This window comes from Balaenoptera musculus, chromosome 7 (assembly GCF_009873245.2).
Source record: "Balaenoptera musculus isolate JJ_BM4_2016_0621 chromosome 7, mBalMus1.pri.v3, whole genome shotgun sequence".
NCBI lineage: Eukaryota > Metazoa > Chordata > Mammalia > Artiodactyla > Balaenopteridae > Balaenoptera > Balaenoptera musculus.
In genome coordinates, this window is record NC_045791.1 from 595,250 (window position 1) to 616,671 (window position 21,422).

The 21,422-nt window shown below is 41.3% G+C and overlaps 1 protein-coding gene and 1 non-coding gene across 5 annotated transcripts in view; both read left to right on the forward strand.

The window, feature by feature from the left end:
• The window catches only part of EPB41L5 (erythrocyte membrane protein band 4.1 like 5), a 135,100-nt gene that overhangs the window by 95,059 nt on the left and 18,619 nt on the right, over positions 1-21,422 (forward strand). For all 4 annotated transcript variants that reach the window (XM_036858285.1, XM_036858288.1, XM_036858289.1 and 1 more), the window contains exons 17-19: positions 7,037-7,188; positions 9,600-9,697; positions 18,559-18,687. In XM_036858285.1, coding sequence (XP_036714180.1) covers positions 7,037-7,188; positions 9,600-9,697; positions 18,559-18,687 — 379 coding nt within the window. The remainder of the gene's footprint in view (positions 1-7,036; positions 7,189-9,599; positions 9,698-18,558; positions 18,688-21,422) is intronic.
• Positions 2,027-2,167, forward strand: LOC118898616. The gene has a single exon (XR_005020760.1). It is a non-coding gene; the product is annotated as a U4 spliceosomal RNA (small nuclear RNA).

The window sequence follows — 21,422 nt, forward strand, 5'->3', positions numbered from 1 at the left end:
TCTTAGTTTGTTGAGAGTTTTTGCCATGAGTGTTGTTGGATTTTGTCAAATGCTTTTCCTGTATCTATTGAGATGATCATGTTTTCTTTTATTAAAATGTAATATTACATTAATTGATTTTGAAACATTAATCCAACTTTGCATTCCTATGATAAATCCCACCTGGTCATGGTGGACAGTCCCTTTTATTTCTTGCTTGATTTTTTGTTACGTGTTTGGAATGGCTCCAGTATCAGGGTAATAATGGGCTCATAGAATGAGTTGGAGAATGTTGCCTTTCCTCTATTTGTGAAATACTTTGTTGAAGATTGGAATTATTTCTCCTTTTAAATATTTGATAGAATTTACCAGGGAGGTCCTCTGGGCCTGAGCTTCTCTTTGTGAGAAGATTTTTAATTACTGATTCAATTTCTTTACTTTTCAATGTCTATTCAGATTTTCTGTTTTCCTAGAGTGAGCTTTGGTAGTTTGTGTCTTTCAAGGAATTTTTGCATATCATCTAAGTCATTGAATTTATTGGCATAAAGTTAATAATATTCTCTTATACCGTATTAGTATCTGTAATATCTGTAGTGGTGTCACTCTTCCGACTCCTGATATTGTAAATATGTATTCTCTCTTTTTATCAGTCTAGCTAGAAGTTGTTAATAATATTGAACTTCTCAAAGAACTAACTCTCAGTTTAATTCATTTTTTCTATTATTTTTCCCTTTTATCTTTATTATTTTCTGCCTTCCTCTTCCTTTGTATTTAATTTGCTCTTTTTCTAGTTTATCAAGGTATAAGCTGAGGTCATTGATTTGAAAACTTTCTTCTTTCCTAATATGGATGTTTAGTGTTATAAGTATTCCTCTAACTATTGCTTTAGTGACATCCTACAAATTTGGATATGTTGTGCTTTCGTTTTCATAGTTCAAAATTCTTTTCTAAATTTCCTTTTCATATCTTTTTAATAAATTTATTTTATTTATTTTTATTTTTCTGGGGCTGCGTTGGGTCTTCGTTGCTGCGCGCGGGCTTTCTCTAGTTGTGGCGAGTGGGGCTACTCCTTGCGGTGCGCAGGCTTCTCATTGCGGTGGCTTCTCTTGTTGCAGAGCGCGGGCTCCAGGCGCATGGGCTTCAGTAGTTGTGGCACTTGGGCTCAGTAGTTGTGGTGCGCAGGCTCAGTAGTTGTGGCACATGGGCTTAGTTGCTCCACGGCATGTGGGATCTTCCCACACCAGGGATCGAACCTGTGTCCCCTGCATTGGCAGGTGAATTCTTAACCACTGCACCACCGGGGAAGTCCCTCATATCTTTTTTGATCCATGGGTTATTTAGAAGTGCATTATATAGTTTCCAAATATTTGGGGATTTTCCAAGGAACTTTCTGTTTTGGATTTCTAATTTAATTATGTTCTGGTCAAAGAACACACATACTTTGTATGATTTGAGTCCTTTTGAATTTATTGACTCTTGTTTTATGGCCCAGAATATTGTCTGAGTGATTATTCTGTATGCACTTGAGAATAACATGTGTTTTGATGTTTTGATGGAGTATTCTCTGAATGTCAATTAGGTAAAGTTGGTGGTTAGTGCTGTTCAAGACTACTGTACCCTTGCTGATTTTCTGTTCTAGCACTTATTGAAAGAAGGGTATTGAAATCTCCAACCATAATTGATCTATTACTCTTTGCAGTTCTTTCAGTTTTGGCTTCATGTATTTTGAAGCGCTGTCATTAAGTTCATAAATATTTAGGAATGTTATATTCTCTTGATTAAATGACCCCCTTATCCTTATGAAATGATCATCTTCATTTTAAGTACTATTCTTTGCTCTGAACTCTACTTTGATATCAGTATATTCAATGTAGCTTTCTTTTGACTAGTGTTAGCATGGTATATCTTTTTCTATTTATATTTTTAATCTTTGTTAATTAATTTGTTTCTTCATATTTAAATTGTGTTTCATTTACGCAGCACATAATTGGGTTTTGCTTTTTAAATCTTAACTGACAGTCTCTGCATCTGAAAATTGGTATGTTTTAGCTTTACACAGTGGCAGTATTATAGCCAATGAGGTTTATCCGAGGCATGATTATTGCTAATTGAAAACTCTTCCCAGTACCCTGCCGTGATGACTTGAAATACAGTCAGCATTGGCAATTTTTGACAGTCTCTACAGAGACTGAATTTTTTTTTAAAATGGTACGTTTATACTACTTCCTTTTAATATGATTATTGATATGATTGTGTCTATCATCCTGCTATTTGTTTCCTGTTTGTCCCATATGTTTCTTGTTCCCATCTTCCTCTCTTTTTTTTTTTTCATTAATCAGGTGTTTTTTAAAAAATTCCATTTATATCCTCTTCTTACTCCTCAGCTATAACTCTTTGGGTTTTGGGGGGTTTTTTTTTCACTTTATTTGTTACTTTAGCCTGTACAGCTTTCACTTATCACAGTCTGCTTTCACGGGATATTATACCATTTCATGTGTTGTATAAGAACTTTACAGTAGTGTACTTCCATTTCTCCCCTCCCAGGCTTTGTACTATCATTTGTCAAGCATTTTACTTCTATCCGTGTTTTATACCCCACAATACGTTGTTTGTTTTACTTCTGCCTGTAGGTCTTCCTTTAGCAATTTTTTAGTGCTGGTCTTTTGGTCATGAATTCCTTTTATTTGTTTTTCTTTTTTTCTTTATTAAGATATAATTCACATACCATACCATTTACGTATCCAAAGTGGACAATTCAGTGTTTTTAGCACATTGATAGAATTGTGCCACCTTTATTACAGTTTTACTTTAGAATAGTTTTACCCCTCCCCCAAAGAAACCCCATCCCCATTATTAGTTGTTCTGCTCCTCACCTATTCATACTTTTGGCGAGGGAGGGATCCCCCACCCTAAATACTACAAGATGGCCAGACACACAACGCCCAGCCCTGGACAGGTGAGACAGACAGCAGTTTATTAGACACATACTCATGGCTCAGGGGAGGAGGAAACCCCACAACAGCAGGGCCTCGTACGTGTTGCACTTGCGAGCAGAGTGGACAAACATGGACTTTGGGAGGCAGGCTTTATAGGGACGTGAGAATGAGCCACCCTGGTTCCCATGAGGGGACGTGATTGGCTCATCTGAACAGTTTCACGGGCTGGCAGAGAAGTGAAGCTTGTGGGGTTAGGAACATGGTGGGATGCAGCTGGTATAGTTGAGGGGAACCTTCTTCACTGGGAGGGCATATCTGGTGAGAGCTGGGAAACTCATGGTTGGGCCTTTGGGGCCTCATGAGGCTCAGGGACGTCCAGGCAGCCCGTGCTGTTGAAGCTTAACTTCAGACCTTACACCACAGCAGTCAGTCCCCTTTCTTCTCCAGCCCCTGGTGACCACAGATCTACTTTCTGCATCTGTGGATTTGCCTGTTCTGGACATTTCATACAGGTGGACTCATACGATATGTGGTATTTTGTGTCTGGCTTTTTCCCCTTAGCATTATGTTTTCAAGGGTCCTAGCATGTATCAGTACTTCACTCCTTTTATTGCTGATTATTATGCCACTCTGTGGATATACCACATTTTATTTATCCATTCCTCAGTTGATGGGCATTTGGGTTGTTTCCATGTTTTTGGCTATTATGAATAATGGTGCCATGAACATTTGTGTATACATTTTTGTGTGGTTGTTTGTTTTCACTTTTATTTGGTATATACATAGGTTTTCCTTTATTTTTGAAAGCTTTTTGGCTGGATATAAAATTTGGGTTGATACGCTTTCTTCTTTAAGCACTTTTAAGATATTCCTCCACCAACCTCTAGTTTGCATTATTTCTGATAAGAAATCTGCTGTCATCCTTTTTTTTTTTTAAACATTTTATATTGGAATATAGCTGATTAACAATGCTGTGATAGTTTCAGGTGCACAGCAAGCGACTCAGCCATACATATACATGTATCCATTCTCCCCCCAAACTCCCCTTCCATCCAGGCTACCCCATAACATTGAGCAGAGTTTCCTGTGCTATACAGTGGGTCCTTGTTGGTTATCCATTTTAAATATAGCAGTGTGTACACGTCAATCCCAAACTCCCTAACTGTGTCTTCCCCCTATCCTTCCCCCCTAGTAACCCCCCTTTGTTCTCTAAATCTGTCAGTCTCTTTCTGTTTTTGTAAATAAGTCCATTTGTATCATTTCTTTTTAGATTCTGCATATAAGGGGTATCATACGATATTTCTCTTTCTCTGTCTGACTTACTTCACTCAGTATGACAATCTCTAGGTCCATCCATGTTGCTGCAAATGGCATTATTTCATTCTTTTTAATGGCTGAGTAATATTCCATTGTATATATGTACATCTTCTTTATCCACTCCTCTGTTGATGGATATTTAGCTTTCTTCCATGTATTGGCTGTTGTAAACAGTGCTGCAGTGAACATTGGGGTGCATGTACCCTTTCAGACCACGTTTTTTTCTGGATATATTCCCAGGAGTGGGATTGCTGGGTCGTATGGTAGTTCTATTTTTAGTTTTTTAAGGAACCTCCCTACTTTTCTCCATAGTGGCTGTATCAATTTACATTCCCACCAGCAGTGTAGGAGGGTTCCCTTTTCTCCACACCCTCTCCAGCATTTATATTGTTTGTGGATTTTTTGATGATGGCCATTTTGACTGGTGTGAGATGACCTCATTGTAGTTTTGATTTGCATTTCTCTAATAATTAGCGATGTTGAACATCTTTTCATGTGCCTCTTGGCCATCTGTGTGTCTTCTTTGGAGAAGTGTCTATTTAGGTCTTCTGCCCACTTTTTGATTGGGTTATTTTTTTTGATGATATTAAGCCTCTTGAGATGTTTGTAAATTTTGGAGATTAATCCCTTTTTGGTCACATCATTTGCAAATATTTTCTCCCAACCTGTGGGTTGTCTTTTCGTTTTGTTTATGGTTTCCTTTGATGTGCAAAAGCTTTTGAGTTTAATTAGGTCCCATTTGTTTATTTTTGTTTTTATTTCCATCACTCTGGGAGACAGATCAAAAAAGATATTGCTGCAATTTATGTCAGAGAGTGTTCTGCCTATGTTTTCCTCTAGGAGTTTTATAGTGTCCGGTCTCACATTTAGGTCTTTAATCCATTTTGAGCTTATTTTTGTGTATGGTGTTAAAGAATGATCTAATTTCAGTTTTGTACATGTAGCTGTCCAGTTTTCCCAGCACTATTTGTTGAAGAAACTGTCTTTCCACCATTGTGTACTCTTGCCTCCTTTGTTTTAGATTAATTGACCATAGGGTTTATCTCTGGGCTTTCTATCCTGTTCCATTGATCTATATTTCTATTTTTATGCCAGTACCATACTGTTTTGATGACTGTAGCTTCGTAGTATAATCTGAAGTCAGGGAGCCTGATTCTTCCGGCTTCGTTTTTCTTTCTCAAGACTGCTTTGACCTTACGGATACCGAGGGGGGAAAGTGGGGTGGGGGAGTGGTGGTGGTGGTGGGATGAATTGGGAGATTGGGATTGACATGTATACACTAATATGTATAAAATAGGTTAATAATAAAAAAATAAAATAAAAGATTGCTTTGGCTTGCTGTCATCCTTATCTTACTCCTTTGAACATACAATGTTTTGGCTGCTTTTAAGTTTTTCTTTTCATCATTGGCTTTAAGCAGTGTGGTTATGATATGCTTTGGTATAGTTTTCTTCATGTTTCTCGTGTTTAGGGTTTCCTGAAATTCTTGGATCTGTGGGTTTATAGTTTTCATTGGATTTGTAAACACATCAGCCATTTTTTTCTTCAGATATTTGTTGTGTCCCACCCCCACTGTGGGACTCCAGTTATTCATACAGTAGGTTGCTTGAAGTTGTCCCACAAAGAATAACTGACATTCTTTTAATTTGGCAGATTCCTTTTTCCCTGAGTCTTTTATTTTGGATAGTTTCTATTGCTATGCCATTAAGTTCAGTATCTTTTCTAAAATCTAATCTGCTGTCCATCTCATCCAGTATATTTTTCATCTCAGATATTGTGGTTTCCACCTCTAGTAGTTTGGCTTGGGGCTTTTTTGTATCTTCTAGTTTCTGCTTAAGTTTTGAGGATATGGAATACAGTTACAATAACTATGTGTCTTTCTCTGCTAATTCTGGTATCTGTGTCAGTTTCTCTTGACTGATTATTGTCTTTAGTATGAGATGTCTTTTTCTGCCTTTTTGCATTCCTGATAATCTTTGGGTGCCTGACATGTGAAATTTACTTTGTTGTATGCCAGATCATTCTGTGTTCCTCTCAGTCCTCTTGAGCTTTGTCTTGGGATGCAGTTAAGTTACTTGGAAGCAGTTTGATCCTTTCAGGTCTTTTATGATGTGTTAAGTGGGTTTGTTGCCATGGTCAGTCTGGGTTAATTACTCTCTACTACAGAGGCAGGACCTTCCTAATACTAAATGCCCTTGAATTACGTTTTTTTACATGCTGTCTGTGGAGGGGGCACTGTGGCCCAGTGTGAGTGCCACTAGTTCTTTCCCAGCCTCAGGGAGTTTCCTTACACACGTTCCCTGATCAGTGCTCTCCTGCATACTTGAGGGGGGCCTCTGCAGACCTGTAGGATTCTCTCCTTGCCGGGCTGCTCTCTCCTGTCTGGTAGCCTGTGCTGTGAACTCCGGCTGCCTTGGTCTCCCTGCGCTGTCAGCCAAGGGGGGCCTCTGTGCTCTGCCGCACTGCACTCCCTCTGCACCCCGGCCCGGGGACTCCCTCAGGTCAAGCACAGGGCTCCTCATTTGTTTTCCAAAGCTCAGGATCACTGCCTTCTGTTGTTTGAGGTCTTATGTCTTGTACATTGTTTTCCCCTTAGGTTATTTCAGTTGGGAAGCTAAATTCAGTTCCTTTTACTCCATCTTGGATGGAAGAGAATCTGCCCAGAGGGTTTTGACAGATGAATAAACTACTTGGGATCCAAACTATTAAATGAATTATTTTTCCAGCGGAGATTTTTGTTAGTATTTTAAATTCTTTTCTGGATAAACTTCTTGGTTTAATTAAGTTTTCTGTTACCTTTATAGCTTGCCTCTGAAGATTGATTTGCTAGATAGTCCAGACTTACTGGAAACAACCATTGATGATGTAGTTGGGGCACCTGACACCATGGCCATGTCCCAAGCCCCAGGCGAAGTGAGCACAGCCGCCAGGCAGGCTGGATTAGAGGGGCTGGAAGGTGAGTGAGGCGTAACTAGACATTCTGTGTAACACCACTGGCATCGCCCTAGTCTGCCCGCCTTTGAAATGGCAGTTCCTCTAAGAATATTTTATGCAGTAGTTGGATTTGAAATGTTACTGTAGAATAGTTATGCCTTCTTGCCTTTTTGGCTTAAGGGTCCATTGAAATATTTAAGATCACATAATTGAGACCATTAAACATTTGTATCATTTATAAGTTCTTAAACATTTTTGAATTTTCAAATTTGCTTTTTACTTTGTTTCTTGAGTGAAAATTAAGAGTAAAAAGTTTCCTTAGAGATCTAGGGCACAGGATTGAATGAATGTTTGGACATTCCATTAGTTCACAGAGAGTATTTTGTTTTGTTTTGTTTTGTTTTAATTTTTATTTATTTATTTATTTTATTTATTTATGGCTGTGTTGGGTCTTCGTTTCTGTACGAGGGCTTTCTCCAGTTGCGGCAAGCGGGGGCCACTCTTCATCGCGGTGCGCGGGCCTTTCACTATCACGGCCTCTCTTGTTGCGGAGCACAGGCTCCAGACGCGCAGGCTCAGTAGTTGTGGCTCACGGGTCTAGTTGCTCCGCGGCATGTGGGATCTTCCCAGACCAGGGCTCGAACCCATGTCCCCTGCATTGGCAGGCAGATTCTCAACCACTGCGCCACCAGGGAAGCCCTAGTATTTTGTTATTAATGAGGGCTATTGTTGCCCAGACCCACAAAAATTAATAATCCAGAAAGAATGCTGCTTTCCTTAACTTTTTAAAAGGTTAAAAGGAAACAGTAAATTACACATTGAAAATTTCTATATACTTATGAGTTTGATTTGATATTAAAGCATAAACTGTCTTTAAACAGGAGCTTTCTGTTGAATCTCAGTGTGTGTTCATTTAAAAGCAGCTTATGTTTATGTGGCTCTTGCCAATTTTGATTTCTGTTGCTAAAATTAAGACACTCTCTTTAAACAACTTATTGGAAATTGCCAGTGAGTATGCTGTTGTCTCTGAGGAGTGTAGAATACAGCAATAGTATTTAGTAATTTAGAAAGAAACATTAATGAAAAGTTGCACAGTGCTTCTGCTTCATAGAACATGCTGAAGTACTGCTGGTAACTGGCATTAAAAATTTGTTCTGGGGCTTCCCTGGTGACGCAGTGGTTAAGAATCCACCTGCCAATGCAGGAGACACGGGTTCTGGGAAGATCCCACATGCCGTGGAGCAACTAAGCCCGTGTGCCACAACTACTGAGCCTGCGCTCTAGAGCCTGCGAGCCACACTACTGAGCCCACGCGTCACGACTACTGAAGCCCACACGCCTGGAGCCCGTGCTCCGGAACAGGAGAAGCCACCGCAATGAGAAGCCCGCGCACTGCAATGAAGAGCAGCCCCCACACGCAGAAACGAAGACCCAATGCAGCCAAAAATAAATAAATAAGTAAATTTATTTTTTAAAAAAATCACCTGGAGAATTTTAAAAACTACCAATGGCAGAAAACTACATTCAGAAATCTGATATCATTGTTCTAGGGTCAGCTCTGGGAATCAGTATTTCTTAAAAATTCTTATTCTAATGTGTAGCCAAGGGAAAGATGTATAGAATTAATTGATGGACACTTTTGGAAGATCCCTTTGACCAAGAGCAAATGATTTCATAGTTTTTCCCTCCCTTCTGCCTGATTATATAGAAATTATTAGGCATTCAACAGCTTCTTTGTCAAGTGGACAATGTAAAAATTCAAACTCCTACCAAATTGGTCCCTGCAAAATAAGATTAATACAACTAACAATTGTTAATTTAAATAGAACTCATTTAAAGCTAAATTGTCTTTAATGTATCATCTTTCAGTGGTTGCAGGATTTCATCTGTAGTGTGTTTTGCAGCCTGGTGGCATGTAGTGAGGATAAAACGCTTGTCCTTCATCACACCTGATGTCACCAATATGTAATATGTTGAGTCAGTGAGTGAATAAATGTGTGTCCTTCATCAGTTTGCTCCACGTACGTTTAGTTGTAGGCTGTGTGTAATCAGGACCAAGGAAAGGAAACAGCCAAGTGCTGAGGTTTGCAGGGGGAGCTTGGGTGGTGCCTAGGAAGGAAGGCCGTGTCACAGGTGCCCTGTGCCTTTTCCTCTACTCTCGTGGCTGTGAGCTTTCTTAGCCACACATGCCATGGGGATTCCGCATCCAGCAGAGCAGATACAGGGTGATGTTCCTATTTAGGTTAGCTCTTAATCAAATTAATGGAGAGTTTCTTGGTGATAGAAAGAATATCTGTTCCGTAGTGATCTGGGTCATTACCTGTAATTGATGGTAATTGATGTTGAGGGGTGTGGAGAAAGCCTAAGTCTTCACCCTCACACGGCTGTGACAGCCTGGCAGACTAAGCGGCTGTTTCCCCCTCTTTTTTTCAGCATTAAAAGATGCCTCAGAGAAGCTCAAACACCTTGAAATGGAAAGCGGTCCTTTGCCAGCCAGTCATCCCAACAGGGACGTTAACATCAGCACCCAGGTATTCAGAGTCCTCCTTTGTTGCCTGTCCCACAGCTCCAGACCTCTGAGAAGTCATTTCCATCGAAAGCCAGTACTTTTTCTTTTCTTTCCCTGGGAAATCTGTCTGTGCTGAACGCTTATCAACCTGTTTCACCATTTAAAAAGGTGAGATTTGTGGATGTGCAGGAGGAAACGTGGGCATCAGCGTTACGAACTATAAGGTCATCTCAAGTTTTTTTTAAACACAGTCAAAAGTGATATGGTTATTAAATCTTTATTTTTATTCAGCCCAGCCCAGGCCTGTTGAATGAATTTTGTTTTGGTTTGGTTTTAAAGAGGAAAGGGGAACATGTGACTTGCAGTGCTCTTTCGTCCCTGGATAACTAGCTGGAGTTCTTCAGAGACCAGTACGGAGCACAGAGTGATGTTCTTCTTTCTTACATAGTCGCTGTTAAGATTGTCCTTTTGAATCCAAGTCTTCTTTTTTTTCCTTCTATTATGTTTTTTCTTAGAAATGTCTTTTAGAAGCTGATTCAGTTTCAGAAAGTCTTTCCTTTTTTTGACCCCTCAGTATTTTTCAATGATACTGGTCTGTTTCCTTCACATTGTCATTTTTTTCTACTGTCTCTGTAAGGTAGGGGAATGCGGAGTCAGAGACAGAAGGGTTAATTGAAAGCTTTAGATGGTTGGCAATTAATTTGACAGAAATTTAGCGGAGGCATGGAGTGATCCTGAAGAAGAACGAAGCCAGGTGAACCCTGGCGGGGTGGTGAAGGTGGGGAGCAGAGGGTGATTGTCACGCTGGAAATGCATCGAGTAGCTGCTTGATTCTTTTGCAGAATTCCCTGCACACTTTGCTGTAATGTAACTGAGCCTCTCAACCAGAGGATCTATTGAATTCGTTCTGAAGCCTTGGGAAAATGAGTACAAGTGTGGGTTTACGATAGGACAGGGAGTAAGAGAGTGGGTTAGGTGAAGGATGGTATGCCATCAAGGAGTATTTTAGGGCTCACGTAGCTGGGAAGTAATAGCTAATACTTGTGAGGGCTTGCTCAGTGCCGGGCAGGAATAACGGGAAAGAATTCAGTACTGTACTAATAAGTAAGGGATATCAGACTAGTTAATAACTCTTCAGCTAGTGCTGTGTGCAAGTTTGTCAACTGAAAAAGAAGCACAACCTAAAAGTTGAGAGATGTGTGTTATTTGGTGGACTTTCTTAGTACTTTGAGCCTGGGACACAGCATCTGAGATAGCTCTGAGGGCCGGCTCCAAAGAGGCGGGGGAGGATGTATAGGAGTTTTTGCAACAAAGACCAGGTAGTGGGAACATCGAAAGATTACTGTTAATAAAAGAAAACCAGGCATGTCACGTTAAGGGATTTAGTGCTTTTCTATATATGGGAAGGTGCAAGCGTCTGGGCTCACTGAAATCATTCCTTTGATGTGTACCTCAGCTCTCCGGGGCCAGCATCCTGTCCTTTTCCATCCTGAGTCCCCTCAGGGTACGCCGTGTCGGGGGAGGGGGCTGCAGTGGCTGACTCTAGATGAACTTGACAGCGGGCAGCCCGTTTGTTTCCGTCCTGAGCTCCCTCAGGGCTCACTGTCAGGCGGCTGTAATGTGGTGGCTTGATGACTGCAACATCCTTTGCTGATATGGCAGCAACATTTTAGTTCTCAAGTTGATTCATGTTTTATTTATATGACACACTTTTAATCCACTCTGATTTCTCTACCTCTGCCATCAACAGTTAATGTTTGCTTAAGGAATGCAAATTAATCTTAACATCAGCTTTACTGAGTAAAGTAATTTTATGATGAAAAGCCTATTGTAAATAAAATATATTGTTCTAAAACAAAGTGTCAGTTGTCGGACGATTAGCTCTAAGAATTGGGTAACTGAGAAGCTCTAAGCCAGCCCCAGAATCGTGAGGCTCGGACTAGCGCTACTGACAGCAGAGCGGACTGCTAGCTCGTGTCTTGAGACCCCACTTCAGAGGGCCCTCCTCCCCTTCAGACCTGCGCCACCCAGGGTTGATACGGTCACTTGAGAACCCGTACACTGTTGATTCAGTCCTACAAACCTGTGTGTTGTTTACTTTTAATAAGATATAAAATAGTAAGTATTGTGGGGAATCCACAGAAGAATGACAAAATCTTGGCCCTCCGGAAACTTGGACCTGCCTCACCCATAGAAATATCGCAGGTCTCCTCTGCTGATGGAATTTTCAGTTGGTAACAGCTGGGGAGTACAGTTTGAAAGACAAGAATCCGGATCCACGAAGACTTTGACAGGCTGGAATGATGGTTTGGGTTTAAGAATATATATTATGACAAGTCTGGCACAAATGTAGGATTAAGGTCGGGAGGTAGAATGTAACAGGCATGTGTAAAAAATGTTTGAGAATCTGTAAACAGAGTATGAAGTGTGGCTGCTGAGACGCCTCTGTCGTGTTAACTGAAAGGGCTTGAAAGGGGGGATCCAACCACAGTACGCAACGGGAGCGAGGGAAAAGTAACTTAGGAAAGCGAAAGGGGTTTGAGAAAGGAGTGTGGTGAGGGGTCTTGAGACGCAGTTACAGCGGAGGCTCCGTCATCTCGGGGCTATCTGAGGAGCTATGTATGATGTGACACAGGGAGTAAAGTAACTTGTTTTTTAGGAGCCTCAGAGAAGAGTTAGGGTCAGTGAGGATGATAGAGTTACACAGATTTCACCTCGGTGTAGGAAAACACGTCCTGACATATCTGCGAATTGAACAGGATGCCTTAGGAAGCAGCAGATTCCCCAGCGTGGGAAGTTCCTCAGGCTAAGACTAACTTGATCAGCTCTTTGGATACTTTGGTGGTGGCATGAAGCGAGCGTTCTTTCCACCTGGGGGTGCTGACACTGACGGCTCTCAGTCAGTGTCTCCTCGGCCTCCTCGTGTTGGAAATATGTTCACGGTGTCTGCCTGACCTTGTGTTGGAAGTCCTTAGGGCTTATGCTGTGTCAAGATGTATAGATTTTTGAGTTACCTTCTTCTTCTTAATTACTTGAGACAATTCCAGAATTTTCTTTATCTTCAAATTTCATTTCAAGAATCATTTTTTCTTGTTCCTTGATCAGAAAATTTTACAAAATGCTTGAAACAAAACCTAACCTGCATTTGTTAGTGGGGTCGGGGCACAGTGAAGGCGTGGTCTTTAGCCACTCATCTTTTTAGGGAAAGGATTAAAAGTCAGGCAGATGACTGTTCTCTTGACCACAGGTTGGCAGCCTGTTTCATTAAAAGGTCAGTAAATAGTTTAGTCTAGGCCGCCGTACAGTCTCTGTCACTGTACTCGACTCTGCCACCATGGCGGGAGAGCAGCCACTGGGCCCGGGTGTGGCCGTGTTCCCATCAGGTTTACTTACTACAGCAGGTGTGGGCCAGGTTTGGCCTGCAGGCTGTCCTTCTCTTGTTGTTGGGAATGTAATCTAGCAGCAGGTTGCTACCACACAAGATTTGGAATAATCTTTGTCGTTTTTACGCTTTTGATTTTCTTTGTATCCAAACCTTAATAGGGTATAACCAAAAAGTATAGCAAAACCCAAAATCTGCACTCTGAATAAGACAAAGCAAAAAGATGAACTTATTGCAAGGATTTTGACCTGCAAGCCTGGAAACGCAAGACTATGGGAGCAGTTAAGTTCCAAGTTGCTGACAGATTAAGGGGTTTTATGGGAGAAATGCCGAAGTTTTTTGTTTTTTTCAGCTGCCTGGTTGCCTAGTGGTCTTCTTTCTTATTTGGATCAGAGTAGCTGAGTTAGGGCAACAGGAAGCACAGAGCTGGCTTGGACGGACTTGGTGTGTGGGGCTTGGCTGGGGTCCTCTGCCGACCTCTGAGGAGAGCTGTACATGCTGCAAGGTTAGGTTAAGTGTCCTTCGTGTGCCTGTGTTGACTGTCTCCATTTTGTCCCTGACACAAGTGACTCCAGACGTTTTATTGATAGTTTGGTTCTGTAAGTGGTTACTTTCTTTCCCTCTACCCTCAATTTGGACACAGGAGGTGTGGTGATGGGTGTGACTTCCCTTTGGGGAAGTCTTCAGACATTAGCCGTGCGAAGGTCACCCTTGTCCAGGGATCTGTGGGCTGTTGTGTATTATGTAAGTAGTAAATAGAAATGATACTTTTACAAACGCAAAGGCAAATATCTCCTATTTGACAGTAACTGCTGTAGGGGAGAGAAATAATTTCCCCGTCTACCATTCTCAGTTCTTGGCTGAGACCTCTGTTTCAAAAGACAGATTAACAAGAGAAAAACAGAAGTTGATTGATATGTGTATCTCAGGTATAGGTGGGAGCTACCAGGGAAGAATGAGTAACTCTCAGAGGTGGCTTAGAATTGCAGCTAAATACCATCTTCAGCTAAAGTCAGAAAAAAGAAAGGGGTAGTTGGTGGAGAGTACAAGGAAAGGCGGGGTAAACAGCAGTAAGGCTTGTTATGCAGCTTTAAGTCCTTGCTTTTCATGATAAGGGTTTGAGTTGTTTGCAGGGATTAACATTTGTCCTTCCCGGTAAAGAGGGAAGGAGGGACTCCTTTGTAAATTTCTGTCCTGCTTTTAGGCAAATAGGGTAAGGACGGAGTGTTTCTTGTATCTGCTTCTTCTCAGTTGCCTTCAGCTCAAAATAATATGCCCCAAGGTGGCATATTTGGGGATGGCGTATTCTGCTACCCCTTGACATTTTCAGCTTAAAGAATAGCTACTAATATTATACTAATATTGTTGGTACAGGTTTTTTATTTTTATTTTTTTAATTTTTTAATTTTTAATTTTTATTTTTTGGCCGCACTGTGTAGTATGTGGGATCTTAGTTCCTCAACCAAGGGATTGAACCCATGCCCCCTGCAGTGGAAGCGTAGTCTTAACCACTAGACCACCAGGGAAGTCCCAGGTGCCGGTTTTTTAAAGAATAATTTTTAAGTCTGGAAATCAGGCTGTTAAGCTGTTTGTATCTTAGCATTTTTTAGTTTATATGGTAAGCTAGCTCTAAAAGTTCACATCTCTTTTATCATGATCTCAGGGACTCTTCTGGCTTCATTTAGATACATTCAACAGTTTAAGGGGAAGAAACTTTATAAAGTGGTTAAAACTTTTGTGTATATTTAGGTAAAATACAAGGCAAATTGTATGTGTTCTTCTAAAGCAAGGTTCTTGCAAATCATGGATCTACCCATGAATAATTACGAGGAGTGCCTTAAACCCTATAAAATTGAATACATGTTCTTGTCTTTGATTCACTTATACGTTTTTCTGGAAAGTGGGTCCAAATTTTATTAAATTCTCAAAAAGAGTGAACCATACCAACCTTAAAATAACTCTTTGCGTCTCTCCAAGGTTAGAACTAAAAAGAACTTCACTTTAGTTAAAAGGCTTATACAATTTTTTTTTCAATTAAACAGTTTCAGTTTTCTGAGCCATTTAAAGAAGGAGCTCTCAGAAATAAGACTTCTCTTCTAGCCAGGATTGTTTCAAGAGTGGTTTTGAGTTTAGATGTGATGGCATTCCGGTTGAGAACTTCAAACACTGAGTGGCCCTGCTGAGTTGATGATTAATCTCTCTATCCAGAAACTTCATTCCCTTTCTTGTCCTGCCCCTGTTCCCCTCAGGATTGAGGAGGATCCAAGAAGAGGGGGGACTGAAACCAAGCAGAACCCCGTGGGGCCCTCCCAGGAACAAAAAGCCTCTCCATGTCCCCCGTTTCTTGTTTGTAGGAAACAGGCTGTAGTCTCCTGGGCCTTCCCTGAGTTCCAGAGAGCCGACTCAAGCAGTTAATGATTAGGACAGTAGAGTCACCGGGCTCCTAGGTCCTCCTGAAGGGATGTGGAGAACCGTCTGCTGCCTATCTCTGAGCTGTTCTGCAGAAGCTGAGACCCCCACCCGCTGCGGGATGGTGACGATGTGCTGACCGCAAGCATGTCGACCCGAGACTGGTTGGAACCAGAAGGTTGAGGTTCCCGAGTCATCACCCTTTTACCACCAGCCAATCAGAAGAAGGTCCACAGGTTGATCATGCATCCTGGACCCTCTTCCCTAACAATGTCTTTAAAGACCCTTGCTTGAAAGCCGTCAGGGAGTTCAGGTCTTTTGCGCATGAGCTGCCTGTTCTCCTTGCTTGGCACCCTACTTTGCTGCAAACACCCGCTGTCAGAGTTTGGCTTTGTGTGCTGCGAGCGCATGACCCCTTGCTTGGTAACAAACTGAAGCAGACTTTGGATGACTTTAACCCGACTTAAGCTCCTAACTAAGCTGACTCTGATGGCAGCAAGGACGGCTCTACAGGAGAGTTTGAGTGTCCAGTCATGTTTGGGGTGTTTAGGAATCAGGTTGTCTTTTTAGTTCTTTCGGTCTTCTGTTTGCACATTTTGGCCATCCAAGGCAGACATATCAGCAGCGTAGTAACACAACATAAAGATTTTAAAAAGCAGGACATTATCCAACCTCCATTATCCCAGTACTAAGAGGTAACTATGGTTAACATTTTAAACCAAACCTTGAAATGTGATATATATATATTTTTTTAATAAAAATGCAATACCACTGTTTTCTATAACTAATCCATTATAACTCTCTTTATTTCAATAACATATTACCGATGGTAGTTAAATGGCATGCATATATCATCACTGCATTTACTCAGTCTCCTGTTAGTCATTTAGATTGTTGCTAATTTTCACCGTCACAATCAGTGCTCTGGCAGTCTTATAAGTAAGTATCTGCCATCATCTTTGATTATTTTACTGGGAAGTAGAAGTGTTAGTTTTGGGACTTCCCTGGTGGTCCAGTGGTTAGGACTCTGCACTTTCACTGCCTGGGTCGGGTTCAGTCCCTGGTCTGGGAACTAAGATCCCGCAAGCCGCATGGTGCGGCACAGCGTTAGGTCAAATTCCAGGAATAATTTAAAAGCCTTTGGTACTTTTGCAAAATTGCCTTCCAGAAAGATGGTAACAGTCACGGGTACTTTTACCTGTGATACGTGTGTTGAATTCTTGTTTTTGTTTTTAATATAGGCAGGAAAATAAATACTTGCCTATATCAGAGGCAGGTTGCTCTGAGAATCCTGTGACGTGCAAATATAAATGATTAGCAAATAATCTCAAGTCTGCAATGTAATTGTCTCTGAAAAGAAAATGTCAAAGCATTTGAACTAGCCATGATATTTTTCCAGCTTTACTGAGGTATAATTGACAAATAAAATTTAAATATCTTTAAAGTGTACACCTTGATGATTTGGTGTAAGTATACATTGTGAAATGATTCCTACAGTCCAATTAGTTGACATATCTGTCACCTCACATAAGTTACCTTTTCATTTTGTTTTGTTTTTTTAGTGAGAGCGCTTGAGATCTACTGTCTCAGCAAATTTCGAGTGTAAAAATCAGTATAATTAACTGTAGTCACCATGCTGTACACTGGGTCCTCAGGATTTATTCATCTGATAACTTGTACCAACCTCCCTCTGCTATCCCACCCCCTAGTCCCTGGCAACCATTCTGCTCTCTGTTTCTGATTTAGAATTTTTTTTTAGGTCCCACATCTGAGTAGTGCCGTGCAGTATTTGTTGTTCTCTATCTGGCTTGGTTCACTCGGCACGAGGCCTCCAGCTTCATCTGGGTTGTTGAAAATGGCGGGATTTCCTTCTTTTTAAAGGCTGAACAGTATTTCCTTGTGTGTGTGTATTTATGTGTATGTGTGTGTGTGTACTTTACATCCTTTTCATCATCTTTGATGGGCCCTGCGGTTGTTTCCATGTCTGGGCTGCAGTGCACCTGGGGGTGCAGATCTATTCGGGATAGTGATTTTGTTTCCTTTGGACGTATGCCCAGAGGTGGGATTGCTGGATCATGTGGTGTGAACTAGGCATGGTTGAAAAAGGATATCAGGTCTTCTTTCACTTGCTGGGAACCATTCTAAAGACTAGGAAGTTACAGTCTAGTGCAAAGTAGTGATTCTTAAACGTTTAGAGGTGTCAGAATCACGCAGGGAAGCTTGTTAAACATTCACATTTTGGGGTCCCACCCAGAGGCAGATGTGTGGAGACCACACTTAGAAAAACCAGATTAGAATAAGCACATTAGTTAAATATTTTCAAACCTGAAAGAGCGGTGCAGTATGTAATCCCATACGTGGCAGCTAGCCTGTTTTATAGAACAAAAGCTGTATCTGAGACGAAGAAAGTATTTAGAGTGAGTTTGTTATTTAGCCCAGTGTTAAATGGTAACCATAGTAATGATAATGGTAGTTGTTGTTATTATTGATTGTCATTCAAGTCAGGTAAAATATCAGTTGTAGTGCAGATAATTTAAACTTATTAATTTGCTTTCTCCCATTTCTTTTCATAATAGTTAATTTATATTGTTTCAATTATGATCTTCATTGAGTGGACTTGTGCTTTATTTTATCATTTTCATAAGTCTTTACCTGATAGTGACCTCCTTCTGGCCATGTAACATAATCTCAGACACAGTCATCTACCTGGTGACAGTTCCAGAACCACAGGGATTAGCCTGCGTAGGGTCTGACCTAAAATCCAATTGAAATTAATTGCAGCAAAAGGCACACAGTCTGTGGTTTATTTCAGGCATTTGTCCAGGGTGGTATCGTTAGTTATTCAGTTGCTTAAAGACAGGAAATTGGGCTAGATGATTTCCAGGGGTCCCTGCCAAGCCATAGTTCTTGTTTGTGATTACTGCGCCTTAGTTTGAAACCCCATGTAAGAGTCGACTCTTCCTGGAGTAGGATATGACTGCCTGAGACACGTGATTCCCTGATTGTCTGTATATGAACTTTCATCAGTCCTTTTCTGTTTCCATTTAGTTATATGCTCTCAGAGTTGCTTACAGAATATTTTTAATATCTAGGAGGAAGTGGTGAAGTTAACTGAGAAATGTCTGAATAATGCCATTGACAGCCCAGCACTGAATGCCAGGAGAGTTCCTCCTGACTTGAAGAGTAACATTTTGAAGGCTCAAGTAGAAGCAGTGCAGAAGGTAAGCTGCCTTTACTAGGGTTCTGGTGAAGTGGAAGGAGACCCTGTAGAACAAAGAAAGTACACGAACGGTAGACATGAGTGACTTGGCCAGTGATTAGAGAGAATAGTACCAGGAAGCACACGCAAGCTGGCAATGCCGGCACTTCCCCGGCGGCCCAGTGGTCAGGACTCCGCGCTTCCACCGCAGAGGGTGCGGGTTCCATGCCTGGTCGCGGAACTGAGATCCCGCGTGCCCAAAAAAAGGAAAAAAAGACAAAACAAAGGTGGCAGATGCCTTCCCAACTCCAAATTCTACTCAGGCAAGATTAAGAGGGGGGAGTCACAGGAGAAAAAGAGTAAAGATGCTGCTCTACAGTGTAAGAAGTTAAAAGCCAAATCCCTGCAGAAGTGAGTCCCTAATCTTTGCCACTTTTATAGCTGGAAACGCTATAGTGATTTTTAGGTTCCTGTCAATATTAAGTCTATGACTTTAGGTCTTTCTTTATCAATTCATTGTTCCCCACCACCCATCTACCCCCAATTCAGCAAAATTGTGATGTTATTTGCAACAGAGTGATGGTTATAAGGTGAAGAGTTGACTGTGTCGTCTCATGAGGGTGCAGTGGGTAGGGACCAGCCCCCATGAAGTTGATGGCGTCCATGCTCTCAAAATCAGCTTTTCCTTGGCCCTCCCCAACTTTCAGGTTATCCTCTGCGCTGAAGCAGGACAGAAGCCTGTCTCACCAAGTCCTGTTGTCAACTAGGATTTCAAAATAATCCTGTTGCTGAGAAGGGGCTCTTTACCCATTGTGTTCCCAGGCACAAGCCTTGAGGAGAACTGAGAGGACTTGAGGAATATCGTTCGTGCATTTTATGTACCTTCTCACCCCAGTGTAAACATAAAACATAATATTTGTATATAAAATACGGCAGTACAGGCTCTGGAATCAGACAACTGGAGTTTGAATCCTGTTTCTAATCTACTAGTAGCTAGTCGCCGATTAGCTTTGTGACTTGGCAAGTTAGTTAATTTCCCTGAGCCTCAGTTTAATTATGTTTAAAAAGGGGTGATGGTAGTACCTTCCCTAAGGTGGGTTATAAGGATGAAATAAAATGATAAAGGTAAAGGCCACAGAATGGCTCCTGGCACAGAATTAGTGTTTAGTAAGTGTTGATCCCGATGTTGACACTGCCTATTGTAGCAGCAGTGGTGGTGACAGTTTTTCGTCACCTCACGTTTCAGTTGTACTTTGGATCTGTTTTGACTTGAACAAGAGAGAAATAACTTGAATAGCCCTAAATGAAAGATTTTGTTTTATAGTTAAAATCATCCCACAAAGAAAAATTCAGGACCAGATGCCTTCGTTGTTAAGGTCTACTGAACATTTAAGGAAGAAGTAATGACCGTTCTACACAAGCTCTTTCAGGAATTAGGAGAGCAGGGAGCACTTCCCAACTCGTTTTATGAGACTAGTCTCAGCCTGACACCAAAGCCAGAGGGAAGGAGTACAAGAAAAGCAGCTACAGACCAGGACTGTTCTTGAACATGGACTCAAAAGTCCTTAACAGAGTAGAAGCAGATCATACTGAACAGCTTATAAACAGGATAGTACACCATGGCCAAGTAGGGTTTATCTCAGGAAAAAAGTTGGTTTATTGTTCAAAAACCAGTATAGTACAACATATTAGAAAATAAGGAAAATTGTCTCAATTTATTTGGAGAAGGTATTTCACGTTATTTAACACTTGTTCATGATAAAAGCTCACAGCAAACTAGGAATAGAATGGAACTTCAGCCTGATAAAGGGTATCTATGAAAAAAGTCTACAGCTAACATTGTAATTCATAGCTAAAGTTAACAACTGACATGCCCGTGTGGGCAGTGATGGACGGCCTGCAATGCACGCAGCTGGTAAGAACATAAAATGTTCCAAGTACTTTATAAGAGTTGGTAAGGGTTTCCCTGGTGGCGCAGTCATTGAGAGTCCGCCTGCCAATGCAGGGGACACAGGTTCGATCCCTGGTCCCGGAAGTTCCCACATGTGGTGGAGCTACTAAGCCCGTGCGCCAGAACTACTGAAGCCCGTGCGCCTAGAGCCCGTGCTCCGCAACAAGAGAAGCCCCCGCAATGAGAAGCCCGTGCGCCACAACGAAGAGCAGCCCCCGCTCGACGCAACTAGAGAAAGCCTGCACACAGCAAAGAAGACCCAATGCAGCCAAAAATTAATTAATTTTAAAAAAAGAGTTGGTAAAATATTAAACGTACACTTAGCATATGACCCAGCAGCCCCACTCTTAGGTATTTACTCAAGAGAAATAAAAGCGTAGGTTCACACAGGTATTAGTACATGAATGTTCCTGGCATCTTTGTTTGTAATAGGTAAAAACTAGAAACCATCCAAATGTCCATCAACAAGTAAACAGGTAAACAAATTGGGGTGTATCCATACAGTGGAAAGATACTCAGCACGCAAAAAGGAATGCGTTAGTGACACATGCAACACCGTGGGTGAACCTCAAAAACATCCTGTTACTCTAAAGAGGGAGCCACAGAAGGATGTTACGATTCCATTTATATGAAACTATGGAAAGCACAGATCACTGCTGGCCACGTGTATGGGTTTTTGGTGGGATTGCATCGGAAGCCTCAAGGGAACATTTGGGGTAGTAGAAGTGTTACATATGTTGATTGTAGTGTTGATTATGCACCAAACCGTACATTTAAAATGTGTGCATTTTACTGTATGTAAATGA